The following is a 26203-nucleotide window of genomic DNA, read 5'->3' as shown; positions in this document are numbered from 1 at the left end:
TACACCTCACATTCAATTTCCCCTTTATCAGATTATATTATTACAGTACATATGTCACAGCTAATTAATGACCATATCACATATTTTAACTAAAGTCCATACTTTAATTTGACTCCTTTTTTACTAATGCCATTGCTTCTCCTCCAGAATGTGATCCAAGCAACCACATTATATTCACTTTTCGTTTTTTTCAGCTCCTCCAGACAGTGATGATTTCTCTGACTTTTCTTGAATGACCTAGACCTTGATAGCTTTGAAGAGGACTAGTTAGACGCTTTGCCTTAAAACTCTCCCTGGGGGCTTGTCTGATATTTTACTCACAGTTAGACCAAGGTTATAGGTTATTGGAGAACCAACCACAGAGATAAAGTGCTATTTTCATCATATCATATCAGCGGGTAAGTACTCTCAGTGTGATTTATCACTGGGCTCTTAATTCTGACCACCTACCCGAGGTACTGTCTGTCATAATTGCTCCCACCGACCCCTCCCCCCCATAAATTTACTGTTTTCCCTCATTCCACACTGCGTTCTTTGGAAAGAAGTCACTTAAGTGTGTGCACAGCTCACACTGACGTGGTGGAGAATTTGAGGGCAGAATATCTATATAAATTATTTGGAGTTCTTCTGTCTATTTTCCCCTAATTATTTAGATATTCAATTATTTGCATCATTATGACTCACAGATATTTATCTTGTACTTTCAGGTATATCACAGTTTTATGTTCTTTGTTTTCTTGCTGACCTTTTCCCTAGCACTGGGCATTGGGGGCGTTCTTGTTTGGCCCCTGTGTCCCTTTGAATTATCTTCATCAGTGTGTGTGAAGGGAGGGGACACTTAAGGGAATGGCCTTCTCCAGAATTCTATAATTTGCATCATCCACAGGTAAATACAAAGGCAAAAGAGATACACTTGCACAGTCAAGGATTTCAGAAAGTGTGAGGTGAAGTTGGAATCATATCTGTCTTCTGATATGCAGGTGAGGACATAAGCCTCTTCATGAGATCAAAGAATCCCTGGTTCCAGATAAACAGAATTTTAGGATTACTTGTTTTATTCTCAGCCGAGTAAACAGTGTTCAAATTTTCCTTGGGCTGAAAAGAGGGCAACTGAACATCCTAACCTCTGCATGAACTCTTAAAGAGCTAACATGACTTTTATTGAAGAGTAACAGTTTATATGACACTTGGAGAAAGAGAGTCTGATTAATGACACTGTGAGTGTCTGACACATATCGCCCAGCTATGGAGAAATAGAAAGCTTAGAACATTTTTAGGTGTGTTTGCACTCTAAAGTCAGATGATAGAGATAAACGACTTGCACAGCAGCTTCTGATGAAATGAGCCCTGCTTGGTGGGAGTGCTGGAACTGAGGATGCGGGAGATCAACAGATAGAAATAATATCTTCTTGTGAGTTTCAGGATATATTCCGCAGATATGAGAGTTCGTGGTGGATGTATTAGAATGCAGACTTCCCTTTTCCTCAATGGCATCTGTGCATAGTGAAGTGAGAAACACGCTAAACTGTAAGCATAGAAGGTTTCCTTAAAGCTTCCATCCATTCAACAGACATTGGTCAAAAAAAGCACCTACTATTTTCTAGGGGCTCAAATTCAGTAGTTTATGGGTAAAAACTCTGATCCTTGTTGCTTCCTTCCAACTAGTGTGATTTGTATACATGCAATTTTAATATATGTATATCTATATGTCTACATAGTTATACAGATATAAGTGTGTTATGTGAATGATTCACATGTGGCTATTATTGATGTGTATATATATATATGTATGTGAACATACATAAATATAGATGAGGTATATTTATATAATATTCTTCATATATATAAACAGCAAACAATTTTTTATTTGATTGTTGAAGTCTAGACAAGAGTATACTTGGAAAACGCATAATTAGACAAGTACACCTTTAGTTAAATGTAGCTGCTGCTGTCCGATGTGATTACAAAGCGTTTGGTTCTATAACTACCTCTGTTCTTGCCTCAGCATCTTACTCATGCTCTCAAGTCTTATATTCTCTCCAAAATATCACTGTCCCTCCTGCCTAAATCAGAAGACAATTGTTATGGCTCAAGGATGTGCAATTGTTAATAATAACCCATCAACTAAGATGAGGTTTCAAACAACATTAATTTTTTTTTAGCAGAATAAGTTTGATTTTTGTGAGAAGATTCAGAGTCTTGGGCATTCAATAGAGATTTATACAATAAATTTTTTCAACATCAGAATAAGAAATGATACCTAACTATGATAATTGAAGTATCATGTTTTCTAGAATAAATCTGGTTAAAAGAAATATTGTTTAGTACAACACATGATAATGATGTATTTCAAATTTACCAAAGAGTACATCTTAAAAATTAGGCATGGCTCATGTAGCTGATGCCAGCAAATGTTTCCTCACACAGAGAATACAAATCTATGCTCTTGTTGACATCCTTCTAAATATACATTGTTAATATATGAGTATATACATGTAATATGTATTATCCTATTTTTAATTGACTTATCATTCTAGCATACAATTCTATGCTCTTACTTTTCACTTTAAAAGACTTTAGATAGCATTGATTATGTATCTGCTTTGGTTTTATGAATGGTTCTGTCAATGGATGGTATTACTGTAAGCATCCTTATTCATTAAACTCCTTTCAGATGTGTTTTAAGTCATTTTTTATCTTTTGCTGCCTTAGAAAGTGTTGCAATGATAGCTATTGTCCTTGTGAGCAAGAGTATCTGTAGGGAATGGAATCACTAGATCCATGTCTCTGTGCAGTTGTAATATTATAGATGGTGAAAATTACCTCTTAGGAGATTGTGCCCAATTACACTCCTACAAAAGTGAGGCTGACTAACACCCACAACTCATCAGTGCTCTATGTCAGCAGACTTGCACCACAAAGGACACTTTATAAAAAAGATAGATGAAAATATCATCTAAATGGACATTAAATTTGAATGTATTAACTAGTGAATACAAATGAGCACATTTTCATGGGGTTAATTATCTGATTGTTGTGACCCCATGGACTGTGGCCCATCAGACTCCTCTGTCCATGGGATTTCCCAGGCAAGAATACTGGAGTTGGGAGCCATTCCCTTCTTCAGAGGATCTTCCCGACCAAGGGATTGAACGCTGGTCTCCTGCATAAAGGCAGGTTCTTTAACATCTGAGCCACCGGGGAAGCCCCTAAATATATTTAATAAGGAGAAAAGAGTCTTTTAACATGGATTATTTTGCCTATTATTTATTTTGCCATATTTTAAGCTTTAAAGTGAAATCCATTTATATTTGAAAATTATGATCTTTCTAGCATATAAGTATAAACATCCTTTTCCAGTTTGACATTTTTAATCTGCTATTACCTTCTATTTGAATAAAATAAAGGTGTGAATGCATGCTCCTTCACTTAGTCGTGTCCTACTCTGTGACCCATGATCTGCAACTCACCAGGCTCTTCTGTCCATGGAATTTTCCAGGTAGGAATACTGGAGTGGGTTGCCATTCCCTTCTCCAGGGGATCTTCCCAACACAGGGATTAAACCCACTTCTCCTGCATCTCCTGAATTGGCAGGCAGATTTTTTTTTACCATTGAGCTACACAGGAAGCCCTAATATAGGGGACATAAACCAATTTGTCTAGTGTTTGGCATTTAGCTAGATACGATAAATAATAATTGCCTTTTAATTTCCATATTTTCTTAAGATGAGAGGACAAGACTTTTAAGACATATATCACAAAAATGTTAATGAAATGTTTCAGGTATGACTTGGAGCTTCTTGGGTTCATTTTATAATTTCCTGATGTTTGATTTTAAACCTGAAAATTGAAACAGTGTTCTGATTTATGGGAAGTGTTCTATTTATATTTTTCCTTCATTTTAGATTCACTGAGACTCTGTGTCTTAAGAAAGCATATTGAAAGAAAAAAAAATAATGAAGTGGACAGCATATTATAGATTAAAGATTTTACATGTTAATAACAGGAGCTGTCTTTAAAACTGTAAACAACTCGAAATGTTTGAGAAGTAGAATAAAAAGTAAACTTTGTCAAAAGCAACCTATTAAAATAAGTGACATGATGACCTGGACCAAATTACTGTGTATTCATTACTAAAATTTTATGTTTATTTTTTCTTTCTCTCTGTCTCACCCTCTAGCCTGTGTGTGTACTTATTATGTCTGAAGAATAATTTATTTTTCATTGTTTTCCCATTTCTTGTATTATTATTTTCATATGCAATCAAGGAAATAAAGTATTATACATTCCTTTTCATTCAGATAAAAGTAATACATAGCGGATAAATGAGTGCCCATTGAATAGTGGCAGTTCCTCACTTATTTGGGCTCTGACCCTTGTAATCATAAATACCTTTCCTGTTCTCCTTTGCAGAATATTTTTCTAACCAGTGTTTTCCTCTCATCAAGTGAAACAATGCTGCAAAATAACAGTGTAACTGAGTTCATACTGTTAGGATGGACAGAGGATCCTGAGACAGAAAATGGTGTTTGCAATCTTCCTCATTTTCTATTTCAGAACCGTGGTGGGGAATTTGCTTATTATCGTGACCATCAAGTCTAGCCGGACACTTGGGAGCCCCATGTACTTCCTATTTTATTTGTCCTTGGTTGATACCTGCTTTTCAACTTCCATGGCTCCCAGATTAATTGTAGATGCTCTGTCTGCAAAGAAAATCATATCATACAATGAGTGCCTGACTCACGTCTTTGCACTGCACTTTTTTGGCTCCATGGAGATCTTTGTCCTGTCCTCACGGCCATTGATTGCTACGCAGCCATTTGCAAGCCTTTGCATTATCCAACCATTATGAGCCTGAAAACCTGCATCATCTTGATTGTTCTTGCATGGATAGTATCTTTTATACATTCTATGGCCCAGATTATCCTGGCCTTGAGATTGCCCTTCTGTGGATCCAATTTGATTGATCACTCTTGCTGTGATATGGAGCCCTTGTTGAAACTTGCCTGCATGGATATTCATGTGATGAACCTACTGGTGGCGTTTAATAGTGGGTTCATTTGCACACGCAGTTCTATAATTCTGATAACCTCATATATTGTTATCCTGCATTCACAGGGCAGAAGGGAAGAAAAAGGCTCTCTCCACTTGCCCTTCCCACGTCATTGTAGTTGTCTTATTTTTCGGGCCATGTATATTTATCTATTCCCATCCCCCGACCACGTTTCCCAAGGACAAGATGGTGACGGTATTTTACATGATTGGAATCCCCTTCCTCAATTCGCTCATCTCCACACTGAGGAATGCAGAAGTGAAACATGCCGTGAGAAAGGTATGGCGTGTCAGAATTACTTCAGAAAGCGAGAGATGAACGGAGGGCCTTGCTTGATTACTTATTGAGTCATGGTTTGACTGTCTGTACAGACATATGAGAGTATGTGTTTATTGTGGGAATGATATATTCTCTCATAAAGGGTTATGAGTTGCTCCTTTTTCTAGTTCACAAGTAAGATGAATGCCAAAGTTTCTCATTCTTACATGGACCAAACTGACAAATTCTAACCTTGTTCTCCTGTTTATTTTGAAATAAATTCAGTAAAATAATATGAGTTTTCTTTTTCTCATTTTTTTTTTTAAATTTCCGAGTCAATGCAAAGTTCACTGACTACATGTCATGCATAAGGAGGGCCATATAGTAAAAAAAATATTTTTAAAATATAAAAATTAAATATATATATATATATATATAAAACAATAATGGCTCCATCATAAAATCATCTAATTTACTCCTGTATAAAACCAGCACACACATATACATACAGATGCTGTACAGGTTGTCATGGTTATTTGTATTTTAGATGAAAGAGTGATGAAGTTAAAGAGATGAAGAAGAAAATAAAATGAGTTAACATGCAGGTGAAAAATAAAGTTAAGATAATAGAATAAGAAGTTGTACAAGGAAAGAAAATTTAGGATTTTTTATGTGTTTCAAAAGTATTTGTAGTTAAAATTTGGAAATAATGCAATCTTTAAACAATTTTTAGAACATCATATACACACGATGCATAATTTTGAATATTTACCTGCCCTCAAAAGTGATTCAGAGAAAAGAGAAACTATGAACTCTAAGCATACTTTCACTTCTCTCAGGAAGAAGTAGAATTCCCGATATATATCCAGTGCTTTTTTGTTTTCATGCTATGTCTCAAAAAATATTACAAAGTTCCATATGTCTATTGAAAATATACAAACAGAAAATCTGAAGTTCAGAGAAGTGAACATACCCTTGAGGTTGTTCTAAGAAGTACCAGAAGCAAGGCTTTAAACCAGATCCATATGTATTCTCTGTAAGAAATAAAGGCCTCTAATCCGCTTTATCCCTTAATTCACACATCTTCAACGTGACCTACAACACAGGAAAAGTCAGGAATTGATGAAGTGGTCATGAACTGTTTTTATTCTAGTTTAGAAATGAATAGTAGAATATTATGATTAAGAGTATATGCTTTGAACTCAGACTTAATCTAAATCCTGTCTCTACCATCTTATGGTCCTTTACTTTCAAGGAAAAGAGATGGAATGCTGGGCCTCATTTTTGTGTGTAGATTGAAAATGAAAATAATTCCTGTATTATAGGCTTGCTGTGAGGATTAAACAAGTAGTATACATAAAGAACTCTGAATAAACATGACAATTTAGTAAGTCTATTTTCATCATAAAGTGGATTTTTTTAAAAAATCTACTAAAATGTATAAATTTTAATAATAGCCATCATATATATTTACCAATAATAGTTTTATTTCACTCAGTGAAGGCACTTTATAATTACAAATGTTCAGTAATGGAGAAGGCAATGACAACCCACTTCAGTACTCTTGCCTGGAAAATCCCATGGACGGAGTAGCCTGGTAGCCTGCATCATGGGGTAAAAAAAAAAAAGAAAAAATTATTAAAAAAATAAATAGATAAATGTTCAGTAAATATATCAGTCTAGTATTGTTAACACTATTAAATATAAATCTAAGAGAATGTTAAACACATTGCTATTGCTTAAGACATAAAGAAATCTTTAGGGCACAAGCGTCAAGCTTTTTACATTTTGTGTCATCAACTTTAAATAGAGTTAATGTGGAATCTAAATAAAAACCAAAAGAATAACAAATAATAGTCAACTCACAGATGAATGGATTAAGAAGCTGTGGTACATACACGCAACGGAACAATACTCAGTAATAAAAAGGGACGTATCTGAGTCAATTCTAAGGAGGTGGATGAAACTAGAGCCTACACAGAGAGAAGTCAAAAAGAGAAAAACAAACATTGTATATGAACACGTGTATACATGGAATCTAGAAAGATGGTACCGATGAACCTATTTGCAGAGCTGCAATGGAGACAGACACGGAGAACAGACTTAGGGAGGAAAGTGGGGGTGGGGAGGAGGGAGAGGGTGAGAGGCGTGGAGAGAGCGGCCTGCAGACACAGACGCCACCGCATGTAGCACAGGGTCAGTGGGGTTTGCCTTTGGCTCAGGGGACTCAGACTGGGGCTCCATAACAACCCAAAGGGCTGGGACAGGGTGAACGTGGGAGGGAGGAATGTATGTACACCTATGGCTGATTCATGTCTCTGTTTGGCGGAAATCAAACCCATATTGTAAAGCAATTATCCTTCAATTCAAAATACATGAATGAAAAATAGTCACCTCATAGAAACAGAAAATAGAAGAGTGTGTGCTAGGGGCTGAGGGCTTGAGGAAATAGAAATAGGCTGATGAAGCTCTACAAACTTTCAGGGACAAGACGAAAAAGTCTTGAAGATATAACGCAGCATAGGATGACGACAGTTGAAAGCATGGTGACTGTATTGCATCACTGAAATGTAAGAGCATAGAACTTAAACACTCTCACCAAGAGAAAGAAAAGAAAGCTGAGGGTATGCATGTGTTACTGAACCAGACGGGAGAAGTCATTTCACAATTTATTGCTGTTGTTGCTAAGGGCTGAACTCCTCTGCTCCGCCGTGGACTGTGTCCGCCAGGCTGCTCTGTCCATGAGCTTTCCCAAGCAAGAACCCTGGAGTAGTTGCCATTTTCTCCTCCGGGAGATCTTCCCTGCCCGCCAGGGAATGAACCTTCATCTCCTGCACTGGCAGCTGCAGTCTGTACCTCGACTCACCTGGGAAGCCCAGGTTCCTCTGTCCATAGAATTCTCCAGGACAGAATACTGCAGTGGGTAGCCATTCCCTTCTCCACAGGATCTTCCCAACCCAGGAACTGAACCTGGGCCTCCCGCATGGCAGGTAGACTCTTTACCGTGTGAGTCACTTCCACAGCCCTCTATGTGTGTGCTCAGTAGCTCAGTCGTGTCTGACTCTTTGCAACTCCATGTACTAATGACCACCAGCCTCCTCCGTCCATGAATTTTTCAGGAATTCTGGAATGGGTTGCCGTTTCCTCTTCCATGGGATCTTCCAACTCAAGAGTCAAACCATGTCTCCTGTGTCTCCTGCATTGGCAGGTGGATTCTTTACCTCTGTGCCCCCATGGGAAGCCCATGGAACCCTCTAATGTATGAAACAGATTTTGAATTCAAGTACTTTGACGTGGCTTCCTTCAATTTTATGCTTGCACTGCAGTCTGTGACTCATGTCTCATGCATTGGCAGCCAGATTTTTCAACACTAGCTCTACCTGGGAAGCCCAGTCAATACTAGGTTTCCAGAAAAGGTTTAATGTTGAAAAGAAGAGAGAAGTTCTCTCTCTGACATAAGTGTACAAATTAACTATATTGCAGATCCCACACTAGAATTATGCCACTGTTGCTATTCACATAGAAACTCAGGTTCCGATAGAGAAAGGGAATTCACATGCTTAGGTTGCATGTGCAGGGTATACAAGTCCCTACTCAAGAATAGGTGTTTTTCAAATATGTCCCTTCAGAGAAAGCCTTTCCATCAAAGAAGATAATTAATTCCTTGGAGAGAAAAAGAGTCTATAAGACAAAGTACTTGAATCTTAGTGGAAAACTCTTTAAATATCCATGCATTGCAGGCAAAAATGTCTCCTTAGCTTGTTCACATCTACAGAGCAAGATTCACCAAGGGTGAAATGAATCCTTTGGTGTGTTTCCACCACACATTATTCCTCCTGTCCCTGAGATGAGAGCCCTCTATGGAAGAACATTTCTCCATAGTGTTCCAGCTGAATCCATTACGAAGTGAAGTTCCAGGTTTGCCGTGAAAGCTTTTTGATGCTTTAGGCTAGAAGTGAAGATTTAAGCCTTATAAAATGACCTTCTTATCCACTGTGGATGTGGTACTGAATTGTATGAATACTGTCTTTCTGAGTGTGTCATAGTTTTTGTACTGAAGGCTATTTATCCCAAGAGGAGGTCTGTTTGCAAATGGGATTAGTTCTGAATACCCCCAAATATCACTAAGATCATAGAAAACCTGAAGGTAAGTTCTTCAATAGTGCTGATTCTTATTAAAGATTGTTAGTTTCCATATCTAGTAATGACTATGTTTCATCGCTTTTCAAATAGGGTAATAGAGCATTTAATCTTCACCCCATTCCTCTAAAGAGGGTTAATGAATATAATTAACCTAATTTAGCAGAAATAATTGAGGCTCATAGAGATTAAGAAATTTGTAGGACTCAATTCTCTAACACTAGATGCTCTTCTTTTGCCAAGAGACATGTCTTTTAATAATTAAGACTAATCATGAGAATGAAAACAAATTTGAAACACACTTCACACTCAAGACTTTTACATTTAGCAATGTCAATACTAAAGGATGTAAAATGTCATCTGTTTAATCCAAACATGAATAGGAAGAACTCTTCCTGTAATCAATCATTATGGATAATGTGAGGTCTCTGTGGTTCTTTTTTTAAATAAAATCCCAGGCAATTATTCCTCAGTTTATTTCATGGTTAAATATTTATTTGTATTATTGATCAAAATACCAATTCTTTCTGTCTCCTAGGTGCATAGACAGTCATAAAAATAAGTGAAGGTCTTCTGTGTGCCCTCTGCTGTGTGGTGGATATATTCATATATGTTTCCTCAATCAATTCTCATAACAGCCTGTGAGGTGGACATCATTGTTCTCATTTGATACGAGAGAGAGAGAAACTAGGATGTAAGTTGCCAAGAAATATACCCCAGAATCAAGCAGCTGCAAGTGGAGAAAGACAAGATCCTTATCTGTTGTGTGTTTGTTTTTTTGTTTTCTTTTTTGATTCTCAAATCAGTATGTTTAACTGCTGGAATCATCATTTCAACATTTTGCAGAAGAGTCTGTGGGTTAATGCTTTGTAGGGAAATTGTGGAGAAAGGAAATAGGGGTGAGGAAGAGACAAAACTAAAATGGACCTTCAGTGAAAGTAGTACCACACGGTTATTCAAATTAAGAATTTCAGTAAGTTTTACTGTGTGTATGTGTCTGAGTCTGTGTATGTATATGTATATTTGTATTTCTTCAGTGACATTGCCTCATAGACACTTGCCTCTGGAGTCACATTAATTATAATTATTGTGATGATATATAAAAGTCTTTATTAGATCAACATGGTTTATTTTAACCTAACAAGATAGAACAGTATTTAAGAATTTGGAGGAAACAAAAAGAAGTAGAATCTGAACTAGTCTTAGATCTGCTATTAGTTGCTTGATTTTTGTCAAGATCCTTGCTTTCTCTAAGATTCTGCTCACTAGTGTGAAAAATAAGTATAAAAATGATAGTAGTAATCATTTCAGAGGTCTGCAGTGATAATTAAATAATCAAATGTCTGAAAAAAAACATTTAGAGCATAGTAAGTGTTCATCATTTTAAAACTAGTTTTATTTTTGCTAGTGATTAGATTTTGCTATAATTAGATTTTGTTGTTATCATTATTAGTCTTACTATTAACATTAGTCTCTGATATCCTTTACCTTATGAAAATGGATGAAATAATACCATGTACAGGTTACTACCATGTCATACACATTGCTATCAATCACTATTAGCTACGGTTAAGTTATTGGATTTAGGCAACATGGCTTTTCAGTTCTATTACAGTATCCAGAGTCCCCCATATTCATTCCTTTCCTATTATGGATGCCCCGTAACACTTAATGTGAATGCTTAATGACTCTGTTGCGCATAACACTTTGATCTCCATCTCCTTACTGAACCTCATCCAAGTCCACTTGGTCCAAGTCACAAAAAAACATCTTTATGAGAGTTATATGCAAAAGTCACTCTTTCTTAAATTTGCCTTCATACCTACACTCATGTGCTCATATTCTTACACTTATATTCTAATATTTACACTCAAATCCTCATGCACTCATAGTTGAAAAATCTTTAAGATATCAGAATATCTTCCATCTTAAAAAATCTTATTAGAATTTAGATATCTATAGAATCTAGGCAATTGCTATTTACTAGATGAAAAACAATAAATTCAAGACTGTGTTTTAAAAAAAGTGACTTTTTAAGGTACTGTGATAAACAAGAACACGAAAAACATGGAAAATAGGAACAATGTGACAGAGTTTATTCTACTGGGACTCACACAAAATCCAAAGATGCAGAAAATCATATTTGTTGTGTTTTTGGTTGTCTACATCATCTCTATGGCAGGAAATGTATTCACTATGGTCGCCATCACTACCAGCTCATTACTGGGGTCCCCAATGTACTTCTTTCTGGCTCATCTCTCTTTTATTGATGCCTGCTATTCCTGTGTTGATACCCCTAAACTGGTCATAGATTCACTCTATGAAAAGAAAACCAGTACTTTCAAAGGATGCACAAATCAAATCTTTTGGGAACATTTCCTGGCAGGTATTGATATTATCCTGTTCACTGTGATGGCCTATGACCGCTATGTGGCCATCTGCAAGCCCCTGCACTATACAACCATCATGAATCGCAGGTTATGCTGGCTGCTAGTGGGAGTGGCATGGATGGGAGGCTTTCTTCATGGACTCATCCAGATCCTCTTCATCTTCAGGTTGCCCTTCTGCGGCCCTAATGTCATAGATCACTTTTTGTGTGACCTGACCCCTTTGCTCAAACTTGCCTGCACTGACACCCACACTCTAGGGCTCTTTGTCGCTGCCAACAGCGGTGTCCTCTGTCTGCTAAACTTCCTTCTCTTGGCTGGCTCCTATGTGGTCATTCTGCGCTCCCTGAGGACCAAGAGCTCGGAGGCCAGATGCAAAGCGCTCTCCACTTGTGTCTCCCACATGACAGCCGTTGCCATATTCTTTGTGCCCTGCATATTTGTATACATGAGACCTGCAGTTATTTTGCCTGTCGATAAATCAGTTGCTGTATTCTACACGATGATAACCCCCATGTTAAATCCTTTAATCTATACCTTGAGGAATGCCCAGTTGAAAACTGCCATTAGGAAATGGTTTAGTAGGAAAGCTATTTCAGGTGAAATATAAATGTGGCCAGAACTCAGAATTGATTGAACAAAGGTAACTGTCAAAGGGACATTGCTGATAATCTCTGCAAAGAATACCTAGTGAAATAAAGAACAACAACAACAAAATTACCAAACTTAGATTTTGTAAGAGGGGAGTAGAAATTGGTGCAAGAAAATGGGAAAAGCCAAACCCAGGACCATTCTTTGAATATGTAGAAAATTTTACCAAATTGGGACTTGATATAACTGAATTCATCACTTTATATGGATTCAAAATGTTTATTCTAGTAAAAACAAAAGCCATAAAGTGTATTCTTTCTTATTAATAATCTCAGTGACAATCCATATACATAGGCACCGCTATTTTTCCCGTTAGCAAGTGAGAGACTAAACAGAAAGAAGTAAATTCCAAAATGAAAATATCAAAGAGCTAAAAAACAGAATCTAGCTGATCTCTCAAATCATGCTGTTAACTGTCAGAAAACAATGACAGAAGGGTAACCTAGTTACCATGCAAAGGGACTGGGACTGTTTCAGACTCTATATATATATACATATATATATACATATACACACACACACATATATATCTATGTGTGTGCTATATTACATGCCATATATTATTACATGATAATATTACATATTATTAATATAGTATATGCTATTATTATATAATCAGCTATATTGCATGTATAGTAATATATATAGTTACATATACAATTAGTTATATAACATATTATCATGTTAGTATGTATGTGTGTGTGTTCCAAGTTATGTACAATCCCGTGATCCTATGACTGCAACCCACTAGGCTCCTCTGCCCACGCAATTTTTCCAAGCAAGAATCCTGGAGTGGGTTGCCATTCCCTCCTCAAGGGATCCTCCTGACCCAGGTAACGAAACTGCATTTTTGTGCCTTCTGCATTTGCAGACAGATTCTTCACCACTAGCACCACCTGAAAAGCCCTAGTATGTATGCTATTATATAATAGGTTATTGCATATAACTAAACACTAATAATTTTATTAATAATTATGCCTATTTATATACATCATAGTAGATTATTAGACATTGACTTATCACTGTGATATGTAATCACAGTAGCTAACCCTTCTCCAGGGTATCTTTTAAACCCAGGGATCACACCCAGGTCTCCCACATTGCAGCAGATTCTTTATCAGATGAGCCACCAGCAAAGCCCTGGAATACTGGAGTGGATAGCCTATTCCTTCTCCATGGATCTTCCCAGCCCAGGAATCGAACTGGGGTCTCCTGCATTGCAGGCAAATTCTTTACCAGCTGAGCTACCAGGGAAGCCCTCATAAAATCAACAGGGCATTCAGTCTCTAAAGGGCAAGTAATGAATATCACATCATGTGTCCAAATTTCCTTTTAGCATTCAGAATCCTTCTGCATTGTCCATGTGACCTTCTTATGTTTATGATCCATCACAAAGAGTAATGATTCAAATCAAAGAATCTTTTGAAGTCAAACAGAAATTTCAATTTATTAAATAAACTGTCATACTCCTTAAAACATTTGCTTACTTGATAGAAATTGTTTCTACAAGTAATATGATGTATGGTGTATAATAAATATCAAGTGAATAAATATAAGTATTTACAGCAAGCAGAATAACAAGCACCTAGAATGTTGTCTTCCCTGGTTGGGGAAGATCCCCTGGAGAAGGGCATGGCAACTCACTCCAGTATTCTTGCCTGGAGAATCCCATGGAAACGGAAGCCTTGGAGGCTACAGTCCATGGGGTTGCAAAGAGTCAGACACGACTGAGCAATTTAGCATGTGTATGGCACTGTCTACTTGATTATGGAATTTTAGCTCAGGTCCCAGGGACTGAACCCATGTGGTTATTTTCTCAGATCTATAGTTGAAATAGACAAAGAGCAACCAACAGATTCTTATTGTTGTTCATTGTACCATAATCCACTTTGTTGATCCATTACATTCATTGATATTATGCTGACTGCATCTTCAGATCAAGAAGCAACAATTGCTTTAGATTTTTTTGTAAGACATTTCTGTGTCAGATGTTAGAATAAATCCAAATAAAATTCAGAGTACCAAACTCAGTGATCATTTATAGGCACAGTGGTATGGGGCATATCAAGGTATTCCTTTTAACGTGAAAGTTAATTTGTTCCCTCTGTCCTCTCCCATAAACAAAGAAAATGCACCGTGCTCAGTGGACCTCAGTGTTCTTTGGAGAAAGCACATATTTTGTGTGGGTGTACTTCAATGACCCATTTATAAAGGAACTCAAAGAGCTGCTGGTCCTGAGTGAGGTCCAGAAAAGAAACAGCTCTGCCACAGGTTAGACTGGCATTCAAGCTTCTCAGCCACTAGAGACAAACGATCCAGTAGATCCTTGATGTGTCCTTGATGTGTCAGTGGAGATAGGGCTGCGGGAGCCTTTGGCAGGCCTCCACATGTGAGCTGCCGTGCAGGCACTTAGGATCATGGAGCAAAATCTTGTGATCCTTTTCAGATAACTACTCTCATTTTGAGAAATAGCTCTTGGTTGCCTAACAGAGACTGAATACTAAACCATGGGCCACCAAGTTACTAGGCAACCTGGGTTGCTCATCATGAACTTGGTGCTGGACCCATCAAGGACATATTGCTTGGGTATACCCAGTAATAGCTCATTAGTCATTAATTTCATAAAATGGAAGCACAGTATATGTAATCGGGCTGAGTTGATATGTGTGTGTGTTCAGTCAGTCAGTCACTGACTTTGGCCCCAAGGACTGTAGCACACCATGTTCCTCTGTCCATGGAATTTTCAAGAAAACTGGAATGGGTTGCAATGTCCTACTCCAGGAGGTCTTCCTAATCCAGGGATCAAACCGTTGTCTTTTGCATCTCCTGCATTGGTAGGTAGATTCTTTATTTTTTTTTTGTTAATCATATTTTAGTTGATTTATTTTTTAACTGAAGGAAAATTGCTTTACAGAATTTTGCTGTTTTCTGTCAAACATCAACAAGAATCAGCCATAGGTGGGCCCATGTACCCCCACTTCCAGAACCTCCCTCCCATCTCCCTCCCCATCCCACCCTTCTAGATTGTCACAGAGCCCCTGTTTGAGTTCCATGAGTCATAGCAAATTCCCATTCTTTACCAGGGCTCCATAAACTCAAAAGTGGAAAGTGCAGTGCTACAGCCCCATTCTGGGAAATCCCTAAAGTCAGAAGGAAGGTAACTCCTGTCAATCGATAAAACTTCAAGCAGTGTACATGGTTTTTTACTTTGCTTGGAAGGAAAAATATCCACATGTGTACTGTATACTGATTCATGATTTTAATCAATGGTTTGGCCAGATGGTCAAGAGACTTGGAAGGAACATGGTTGGAAGACAAGCAACAAGAGAATTAAAGGAATAGGTATCTTTATGTGCTTTTTTAGAATTATTTAAAAAAAAAATATGTGTGCCACATGCCACAATGTAAAGATTGGAGTGACACCACTCGCTACTACCTTTAGAAATCTATTAGCCAAATCTGTGCTTTCTATTGCCATTAACTTAGGTTTCGCCTGCTTAAAGGTCTTATTTCCAAAGGCAGAAATGAGTCACCGGGAGACACAACAATGCTATATTGATCTGAGAGTTAAGACTCCTGCCTGATCACTTTGGGCTCCTCATGCTCTGAACCAACAAGCAAAAATGTAAGGTAGTGTGATCCTGACTGCTAAGGAGAATTGGACTCCTCCTTAAAGGAGAGAAGAAAAGTATGTCTGGAATAGAGTAGCTCCCAAAGGCCCCTCCTGAGTTACCAAATCTGATGATTAAGATCAATAAAAAAGTGCAACTACGCAATCCATTTACAGTTACTAATGACCAAGAATTTTCAGCAATGAAGGTCTATGCCATCCCACCAGGCAAAGAAAATGAACAAATTAGGTGATTATTGAAGGCACAATCATTCCTCTTTGCTAAAACAGCTCCACTTAATTTTATCTCCCTTTTTACTGTTTTCTGCTCTTTAATCATCTTTGTACAGTGCCTCCTAATGATAATAACTCTTGCATTTATATATTCTAAAATCCTTCCGTTATTTTAACTGTATTTCTTTTCACAAAATCCCATTATCCAGTTCCTTCTCTATTGTGATATTTTCAGTGATATTTCAGATCATCTTAAATGATCTTATTTTTAAAAACTATTAAACTTGCGCAAAAGATCTTTTCATAAAAAGGGAAAAGTGTGGGTTTTTTTCCCCTTAATTTAAGAAAATCTTTCTGAGAGTCTCTTCTTCACTTACTTATAAGATTTCCTTTAAGTATTGTACCACAATGTATTTGCTAATCAGTAAAACTTTATTTTTAGAGAGGTTTTAAGTTCATGGCTAAACTGAGATTAAAGTACAAAGATCCCATATACCTCCTGTCCCCACAATGGGACACTCTCCCCCCAAAGGGATACACTTGTTAAAATCAAAGGAACCTACAATGATGCATTGTTCAGTTCAGTTCAGTTCAGTTCAGTCACTCAGTCGTGTCCGACTCTTTGCGACCCCATGAATAGTAGCATGCCAGGCCTCCGTGTCCATCACCAACTCCCAGAGTTTACTCAAACTCATGCCCATCGAGTCGATGATGCCATCCAGTCATCTCATCCTCTGTCGCCCCCTTCTCCTCCTGCCCCCAATCTCTCCCAGCATCAGGGTCTTTTCCAATGAGTCAGCTCTTCACATGAGGTGGCCAAAGTACTGGAGTTTCAGCTTCAGCATCAGTCCTTCCAATGAACACCCAGGACTGATCTCCTTTAGGATGGACTGGTTGGATCTCCTTGCAGTCCAAGGGACTCTCAAGAGTCTTCTCCAACACCACAGTTCATAAGCATCATTATCACCCCAAATTTATAGTTTACATTAGGGTTCACTCTAAGTACTGTATATTTTGACTTATACATTGATAAGATTCAAAATTATAGAAACAAGCAGAAGAATTTCACTGCCTTAAATATCCTTGGGGCTCCACCTATTCATCCTTCTCCCCTAATCCTTTTCATTCATTTATACTCTTTCTGTCTCCATAGTTTTGCCTTTTTCAGAATGTCATATAGTTGAAATTATGTAGCAGGTAGTCCTTTCAGTCTTGTTTCTTTCATTTGGTAATATGCATTCACGTTTCCTGAATGAGTTTGCACAGTTTAATAGCTCATTTATTTTTAACTCTGAATAGTATTCCATTGTTTGGATGTACTACAACTTATTTATCTATTTATGTCTTATTGAGGGACATCTTGGTTGCTTCCAAGATTTGGTAATCATGAGTAAAGCTGCTAAAAAAATCCATGTGCAGCAAAACTGCTTTCTTCGTGTGTGTGTGTGTGTGTGTGTGTGTGAATCTGTTTATAGGCCACATTTTGTCTTTTTACTAGTTTTTGTTTTGTTTTGTCTTGTTATTTTTTCCCCCTTTATTTTAACAGCTCAGTTGGTAAAGAATCTGCCTGTAATACAGGAGACCCCGGTTTGATTCCTAGGTTGGGACGATCCCCTGGAGAAGGGATAGATTATGCAATCCAGTATTCTTAGGCTTCCCTTGTGGCTCAGCTGGTAAAGAATCCCACCTGCAGTGCAGGAGACCTGGGTTCGATCCCTGGGTTGGGAAGATCCCCTGGAGAAGGGAAAGGCTACCCACTCCAGTATTCTGGCCTGGAGAATTCTATGGACTGTATAGTCCATGGGGTTGCAAAGAGTCAGACACAACTGAGTGACTTGAACTTTTCATTTTTACAGGAGTGGGCTTTGATTCTGGATACAATGACTAGCCACTTACTTATCAATTTAGGTAAATAATTTTATTATACAACTCCTTAATTAATATTGGAAATGGTGTTAAAATTATGTCATTAGGTGAAAAGCAAGTAAATTTGTTTACAGTGATCTGAATTATTGATTCTATCTTTGTATTATTATTATTACTTTCTGTAGGGCACCAAGAGAGTTGACTCACAGGAACCACATTAAAATAGTTGCTACTCTAAATATCTCTTTGCTGCACAAATTCTTCCTTAAAGGTGTGCTTCCTTTGAAAACAAAGTTTGATACTAAATTTTTTCAAAGTATTTTTCATCTCTGCATTTCTTAGAGTATAGATTAAGGGATTGAATATGGGGGCAATGATGGTGTAAAATAGTGCAAATACCTTATCCTCAGGGAAAGTAGTGGGAGGTCTAAGATAGATAAAGATAACAGGTACAAAAAATAAGATGACCACAGTGATATGAGACCCACAGGTAGAGAGGGCTTTGTGTCTTCCTTCAGCTGAATGATTTTTTAAAGTGAATAATATAATGCCATAAGAAACAAACAAGACAGCAAATGTAACTAAGGCAACCATTCCTGAAAAGGCAATCACAAGCACACCAGTGATGTAGGTGTCAGTACATGCAATTTTTAGCAATGGAAAAATATCACAGAAATAGTGATCAATTTCATTAGGACCATAGAAAGGCAAGCTGGCTGCCATAAAAAATTGAGGAAAGGAATGGACGGCTCCACCAGCCCAGGCAGCTAAGAGGAGAAGATTGCATCTTGTTCTGTTCATGATAACCACGTAGTGGAGAGGCTTGCAGATGGCAACATAGCGGTCAAAAGCCATGGCAGTAAGAATAAAGATCTTAGCACCTCCAAAGAAGTGCATGATAAGGACCTGTAGCATGCAGTCACCATAGGAAATAGTCTTCTCTCCACTAGCAGATCTCCAATTAATCTGGGTGTCACGCTGGAGGTATAGCAGATGTCTATGAGGGAGAAGTGGCTGAGGAAACAGCACACTGGCCGGTTACAAAGAGGACTGCACTGAATGGAGAGGAGGAGCAGAAGGTTTCCCACCAACAGGACAAGGTAACAGAATAAGAAAAACACAAAGCATGTATTTGTATGTCCTGGTCACATGCAAGTCCTAGAAGAATGAATTCTGATATGTTTCTCTGGTTTTCCATTTGAGTTTAGTGTAGGTTATACACAAATGACTTATGTTTCTGAAAAAAAGAAAACATATGCTTGGGTGAATATGAGCACAATAATATAAAATTTACCATAAATACATTTACATGAATAAAACTTTGATATTAATTATTGATTTAGTAAATGTTTTTAATCTAACTTACTTTATAAATCTATTGCAAAACAATTTATAATGAAAATGATTATATGATTTACCCAATTACTTGTAAAGATTTTAAATATTTAAACATTATTTTGAAAATAAAAAAGTTAATTGTTGTTAATAAAATATTTTACAAAACAAAGAAGGCTAATTATCCCAAGGCAAGAAAATATTCTTTTGTATATTTTTCAATTCTTGTGGCCATATACATGAAGGCAACTTGCCTTCTTTTAAAATTATCTAACCAAATTCCCTGAATTATCTGGCATGAATCCCAAAGAAACACAAATTTATTTAAAATCCCAACTTGAACTACTGAACATTAACTTAAATAGAGCATCCTAAGGTTTCTGTGATGGCTCAAGTGGTAAAGAATCTGCCTCAAAGCAGGAGACACTGGTTTGATCACTGAGTTGGGAAGATCGCCTAGAAGAGGGAATGGCAGCCACTCCAGTATTCTTGCCTGGAAAATCCCATGGACAGAGGAGCCTGGAAGGCAACAGCCCATAGTGTCTCAAAGAGTTGGACACAAGTCAGCGTGTACACATACTCTGTGATCAAACATAGTTAATGGGTCGTGGTAAATCAATGTGATTGTTGTTACTTCAAAAGGCAAAGAACTCTTGAGAAATATACAATAAGATTTACATTATAATTTATATTTTATTTATACACTATGATTTAAATTGCAAAACAATCTACAAATTAATTTATTTCTCATACTTATATTTCATGTGTTAAGACAATTAAAAAATACATACTGATATTGAAGTTTGTTTTGGATATTGGTAAAGAAAAATAAATGTTGTGAAGTTGCTCAAGTGTTTGTTGCTGGAAACTTCATGCAAAAAAAGCTACTGTTAATAAAAAAGATGATATAACAACTTTTGGTCCAGTTATCCCTCAGTGGCATGTGTTGCAGTAAAGAATTAATGAAATGTTTATAGATTTTCATCTTTTGTAACTAAGGGAAATCTTTAGACACTATTTAATCAGTGTAAAATAAGTGCAAGATAGAACAAGTTCACTTCTAGATGCTATTTTAACCATCGATGAGGAATTATTTGTCCACAGTGGGTTTGCAAAAGTTAGCACACTTTTAGGGTTAGACAGTCATATCCAGGCCCTCAAATGTCTATTTAAAAGAATAAAAAAGCAAACAGAGAATGAATGTTTTTATAGCAAGTGCATGATTTTCATATTTAAAAACCATGAAGTCTAGGGCTTCACAAAATTATTATTAATGTTATTTATAGTCTTGATGATGATTTCAGATGGCAAATAGTTAACAGATAGCATTTTAAATGGCCTGTATGACACCATTTCTATTTTAAACTATTATTCAAAACTGCAATGTCACAGAGGTTAAATTTTCTCATTATCCTACTTTGTTTTCACTCTCACTATAAAGCTTCCAACCTGTTTTTCTGTAACTACCAGAACAAAGTATCAGTCACACAGTGTTCATCAATTAGCATTAACTCAAAAGTATTTAAAAGGTTTTTTTGGAGGGGTTGCAGTACATTTAAAGGCTTTTTTTTGGGGGGAGGGGTTGCAGACATTGTAGAATAATGTCTTCTACATAATTGCAATTGATACATAGATTTTTTTGTTTGTGAAGTGGAATAATATTGATATGTCAAATAAAAGCATTTATATAAAATTGATTTAAAGAAATGTATTATATAAGTAGACAAAAATAAATAAATAAATTAGAGAGAAATAACTTCATTAACCTGAATCTCTGACTTTAGAAGAGCCCTAGATAGAGAGTCAAAATAATTCCTGAGAATTGGAAAGTAATTCAATAAAATGAGAACAGACAAAACCCTGACTCTTTTTTAATCTGAGGTTAAACAGGAGTTGAGGTGAATGGGGAAGAAGGTATCACAAAGGGCAGCAATGAAAATAATGAAATCTCAATTCAGAATCTTTATCTGAGCAGAAAGCAACACGCAAATATCGGGTTAATGAACGTCCAGTGTGTCTTTCTGAGTATTTGAGCTTGTAAAAATATTATGTATTTAAAAGAAACACATTTAATCAATAATAGATTAAAACAATATCCTATATTCTGAGTTATTATAATGTGGCGAATGGTGCTAACAGAGGTAAAAGGAAATGTGAAAAGTCAGGTGAGGAGAAAACATTGTCATAAAACAACATTTTGAACATGAGATAGTAAGGAAATCTATACAAAATCTGAAGACACAATGGATGAAATAAAGAATACCAGGCAACTGCTAAACAGATGGTTCAGGTGACGACAGCAAAGTTCTGGGAAAGTTGAGGAGTGCTAACCTAAATAATCAGTGTGATTCTCAGGCTAATGGATTAACATGTTTGAAAGTCTCATTGCATTTATCTTAGAATTACGATATTATTACCTAATTCAGAAATTTGATGAAGAATATAAAATACCCAGTGATATATATGGTTCATAATATACTTCTTTTTAACACTCATTTTTGTTTGAGTAAGTCATTTAGCTGTCAAAGAAACTGTTATGCCTACATAAAAGTTTAATAAAAAGAAAAAAATCCCACATAATTTTAACAAGTGCAATCACATAAGCATCAATTTCAACAATATGGTGATGAAAAACTTTCAATTATTTTTGAAATTTTTGTTGGTTATTTTAAGGCAATTTTAACCCATATCAATTGTCTGATTTTCCTTGCATCATGAAAAAAATTCTCCGAAATTATCTTATTTCTTCATTTTGAAAATATCTTTGCTGTTCACTATGCTGTCAGCATAAGAATAGGCCCTCTCATATTTAACTTACATTCTCCAAAATATACTTAAATTTTCTCCTGTTTTATTAAAACATTGCATGTTACAAACTTATTTTTATTGATCTAGATGAAACTAGTCTATGTTAAAATGGCAGATGCTTTAAATGGAGAATTACTCATATTTATGGATATCCAAGCTGAAATTTGGTCTTATCTTAAAAGTAACAAGGGAAAATGCACACAAGTAGGTGATGAGGTGCAATGAAATGGATTGCCAACTCGAGAATGCGTTAATTCCGTTATTAAACAGAATTTTCCTTTTAAATGATACATGATTAAAATTAAACATGCTGTGACGTTAGTATAGTAATTAAATTATCACGTTACAAGAGAAGTAATAGCTTTGAGAAAGAAACTACATCAAACAAACACACAGCACTGACTCAAGCTAGCACACGGCTGGGGGACACGACCCAAACCAGGGCCACAGACCTCAGGGCTGAGGGGCTGTCAGGGGAGTTCTAGGACGCATCTAGAAAACTCAGCCCCAGATACTTACTCTGTCAATTTGCTCCTTGTATAAAAAATACAGAGAATAAAAACCAGTAAATCAAACATATCTCTCAAATATTTTGTAAAATCAATACATCTTAAATTTTCCACAGGTTTACAAGGGAAGCAGGATTAAAATATTCACTAACATTATCAGTAATGAAAGAAGTGTGTCTTTATCCCTCAGGAAATCATATTTAGGTCCTGGGTATCATCTCTTTTATACCTACGCCTGAAGAAAATTTGGTTGGGAAGGACAGAATATAAACTACAGTAACTAAGCAAAAATGAATGTCTTTGAAAGCTCTAAGTAATTATATTCCCAAAGGTATTTGTAAACATATCCAAAGCAAAGATTGTCAAGCCACTGTCCAGGGTAATGTCCCTGTTCCTCTGGTTGTTTACTTTCCAAATTTATCTTATCTTGCCTCAGATAGTATTCACTTGGGGGCTCACAAAGGCTGTAGACAAGGCATTTCAGAAAACTCTGTCTTCATCCAGTTTTCTAAAGGCTGGGAGGGAAACTAAAGTAGCTTTCAAGAAAACCTGAGATGACATAGGACAAAGAGAACCAGTCATGTGCATTTAAAGAATCAAACACGTGGACGATCAAGGTCCTACAGTGTAGCTGGTGGCTCAAAGTAAAGAATCCACCTGCAATGCGGGAGATCTGAGTTCAGTCCCTGAGTTGGGAAGGTCCTCTGGAGGAGGGCATGCAACCCGGGTCACAAAGAGTCGGACAAGACCAAGCGACTTCACTAAGTCACTTAGACATTTAAGAGATGTCTGAGATCAGAATCCTGACCTCAGAATTCTCTTCAAACTTCATGAAGATTGAAGATTCTTGTCTAAATTAAGGAAACACCTGAATGTGCCAAAAAAGATTTTAGTTTAAGCCCTAGTTGTCAGCTGGCTATACCTGTTTCTTAGTCTAATCACCTTTATTTCTCCATAGAATGAAAACCTGTCTGAGGGAAAATGAGACAGATTTACCTAGTTTGACTAATGGAAGACACCATCAAAACACATTATTAGCATAATGAGAGTGAGGATTAACAAAATGCTTCCCAGGAGCATCCATTTCTTCAGCTATATGCCTTCTTAAGCTCATGACATTTCACAGAATGGGAGATATTCCATGTTGCACTTTTACAAAAAACATTAGTTTTATATACTCATGCATGTTCTTTAAATACAGTGATAAATATGGTCATAGAAATGCATGTATAAAAATGAAAAGAATTGCTCATTTTTCAAGACTTTTAATTACCTGAAATAAGGTACTAAGTTTTACTTACAATTTCTGTAACTGTAGTGTAAGTAGGATAATTATATCCAATACATTGTTTTAGATGCAGGATTTGTTAATGTAAAAAAAAATATACAACACTTGTAAAACCTTTGGCATTGCTTTTTGGAAATTATTGCAGTGGAAACCTCAAAAAAAAAAAAAAAAAAAAAAGAAGTGTTTTAAGAAAGCTCTATGAGCGATGTCTCACTCAAGATTATCTGTTTCCTGAAAGAGGTCAGAAAAGCCAATCATGCAGTCTTCACAACTTTCCCTGAAAAAAAGTGCTGAAATGCACTTGTCATGTCAGGGAATACAAAGGACAGAATGTTCCCGAATGTCAGAGCTGGAAAGGACCCGAAGGGCATCTGATCCACTCCCCTTGTGGGCAGTCTCAGTCAAGTGACAGGGGAGAGTGGCTGAGGGGGCTTCACTCTTCAGGGTTGCCCCTTTGAATGACAGCACACGCTCCTTCCGTATCTGTTGCACTTGTCAACATTAACGATTGTGTGGATAAAATAGATCCGGCAGAGGGCAGGACAGCCAGATGTTCGTTTTTCCGCAGAGTGTTTATCTCGGCCCCACACTTTCCTCATGGCATTCTTCATGTCTGCGTTTCTCAGGGTGGAGATGAAAGGGTTGAACATGGGGGCAATCATGGTGTAAAACAGGGCAAAGACCTTGTCGTTCCTGACAGAATCAGCCGTGGGGACATAGGTGACGATGAGAGACAAGAAGAACTTGAAGACCACAGTGATGTGTGAACCACAGGTGGAGAGGGCTTTGCGGCGGCCCTCCAATGAGCCAGTCCTCAGGGATGATGATGTAAGAAATCACCAAGGCAACAAAGGTCAAAATGGACAACACCCCTGTGGTGGTAATGATTGCAATCACCCGCAGTCTAGTGTCCGTGCAGGCCAGCTTCAGCAAAGGGAATGCATATCAGAAATAGTGGTCTATTCGATTGGGGCCACAGGAAGGAAGTCCAATGATAATACTTGCATGAGAATGGCTAAAGGCTCCCGTAGCAGAAGCCATCATGAGGACAGAGCACACCTGTCGGCTCATGATGACCATGCAGTGAAGAGGTCTGCAGATGGCGGCATAGCGGTCACAGGCCATGGCCCCCAAGATGAAGAGCTCAGTGGCTCCAAAGAAGTGGGCATAAAACACCTGGGCCATGCAGCTGCTGTAGGAGATGGCCTTCTGCTGGGCCAGCAAGTCAGTGATCAACTTGGGTGCCACCGTGGAGGTGGAGCAGACCCCCATCAAGTCCAAATAGCTGAGAAAAAATATATGAGCTGTTCACTGAGGCGCCTGCCCCTGATGGTGAGAAGAACGAGCAGATTTCCTGAGAGGATCTCAATACAGCAAAGTAAAAACAGCACAAAGCCGGCGACTTCCGCATTCTCATCAGTAAAGAGCCCCAGGAGGATAAATTCTGTGACATTTTCACGTCCCATTGCTTCTGTGGGTTTGATCGTTTAGAGGGGCAAGTCAGTATACCTGAAACATACAACTTTTTCAAGTTATTTATGTATTTCAAAAGTCATTCATCTAGTCAATAAATATATATTGATGTTTCCAAATGAAACAAACATTATAACTGCTGCTAAGGGTACCACATTATACAAAATACACACATCTCACCCGCACATAAAGTTTATTAGAGAAGACATACAGTGACAATAATAGCAAAAGGTAATCGACTTATTGAGGTGGAGCCAAGGAGAATGTAGAGTCTGCATCTCCCCACTGTAGGGAACCTAGATGACAGTGGTGGGGATGTCAACACCCAAGCAGATGGGAGGAACCTCTGAGTACTGGAGAATATTAACTCGAGTGAGATCTCCTGGAGGTCCACATTTCAACACCAAGACCTGGTTCTACCCAACTCTCTGCAAACCCCAGTGCTGGAAACCTTGGGCCAAATAATCAGTAAGACAGGAACATAGTCCCATTCAAAAGAAGGAAAAAAAAAGAGGCAAGAAAAAATATATATATTACAGACAAAGAAGCAAGGTAAAAACCTACAAACCCAAATATATGAAGAGAAAATAT

At 37.3% G+C, this 26203-nt stretch overlaps 1 protein-coding gene and 1 pseudogene across 1 annotated transcript; both read left to right on the top strand.

The window, feature by feature from the left end:
- Nucleotides 1–4455: 4455 nt before the first annotated feature.
- LOC133055509 (olfactory receptor 4C11-like) lies at nucleotides 4456–5371 on the top strand (annotated as a pseudogene).
- A 6147-nt stretch (nucleotides 5372–11518) lies between these two features.
- LOC133055498 (olfactory receptor 4C46-like) lies at nucleotides 11519–20849 on the top strand. The gene is made up of 2 exons (XM_061140692.1): nucleotides 11519–12419; nucleotides 20821–20849. The coding sequence occupies exons 1-2, from the start codon at nucleotides 11519–11521 to the stop codon at nucleotides 20847–20849; spliced, it is 930 nt and encodes a 309-aa protein (XP_060996675.1).
- The last annotated feature ends 5354 nt before the right edge of the window (nucleotides 20850–26203 follow it).

Source organism: Dama dama, chromosome 1 (assembly GCF_033118175.1).
Source record: "Dama dama isolate Ldn47 chromosome 1, ASM3311817v1, whole genome shotgun sequence".
NCBI lineage: Eukaryota > Metazoa > Chordata > Mammalia > Artiodactyla > Cervidae > Dama > Dama dama.
Note: the sequence above shows the minus strand (reverse complement) of the source record. Positions and strands in the feature narration are given on the sequence as shown.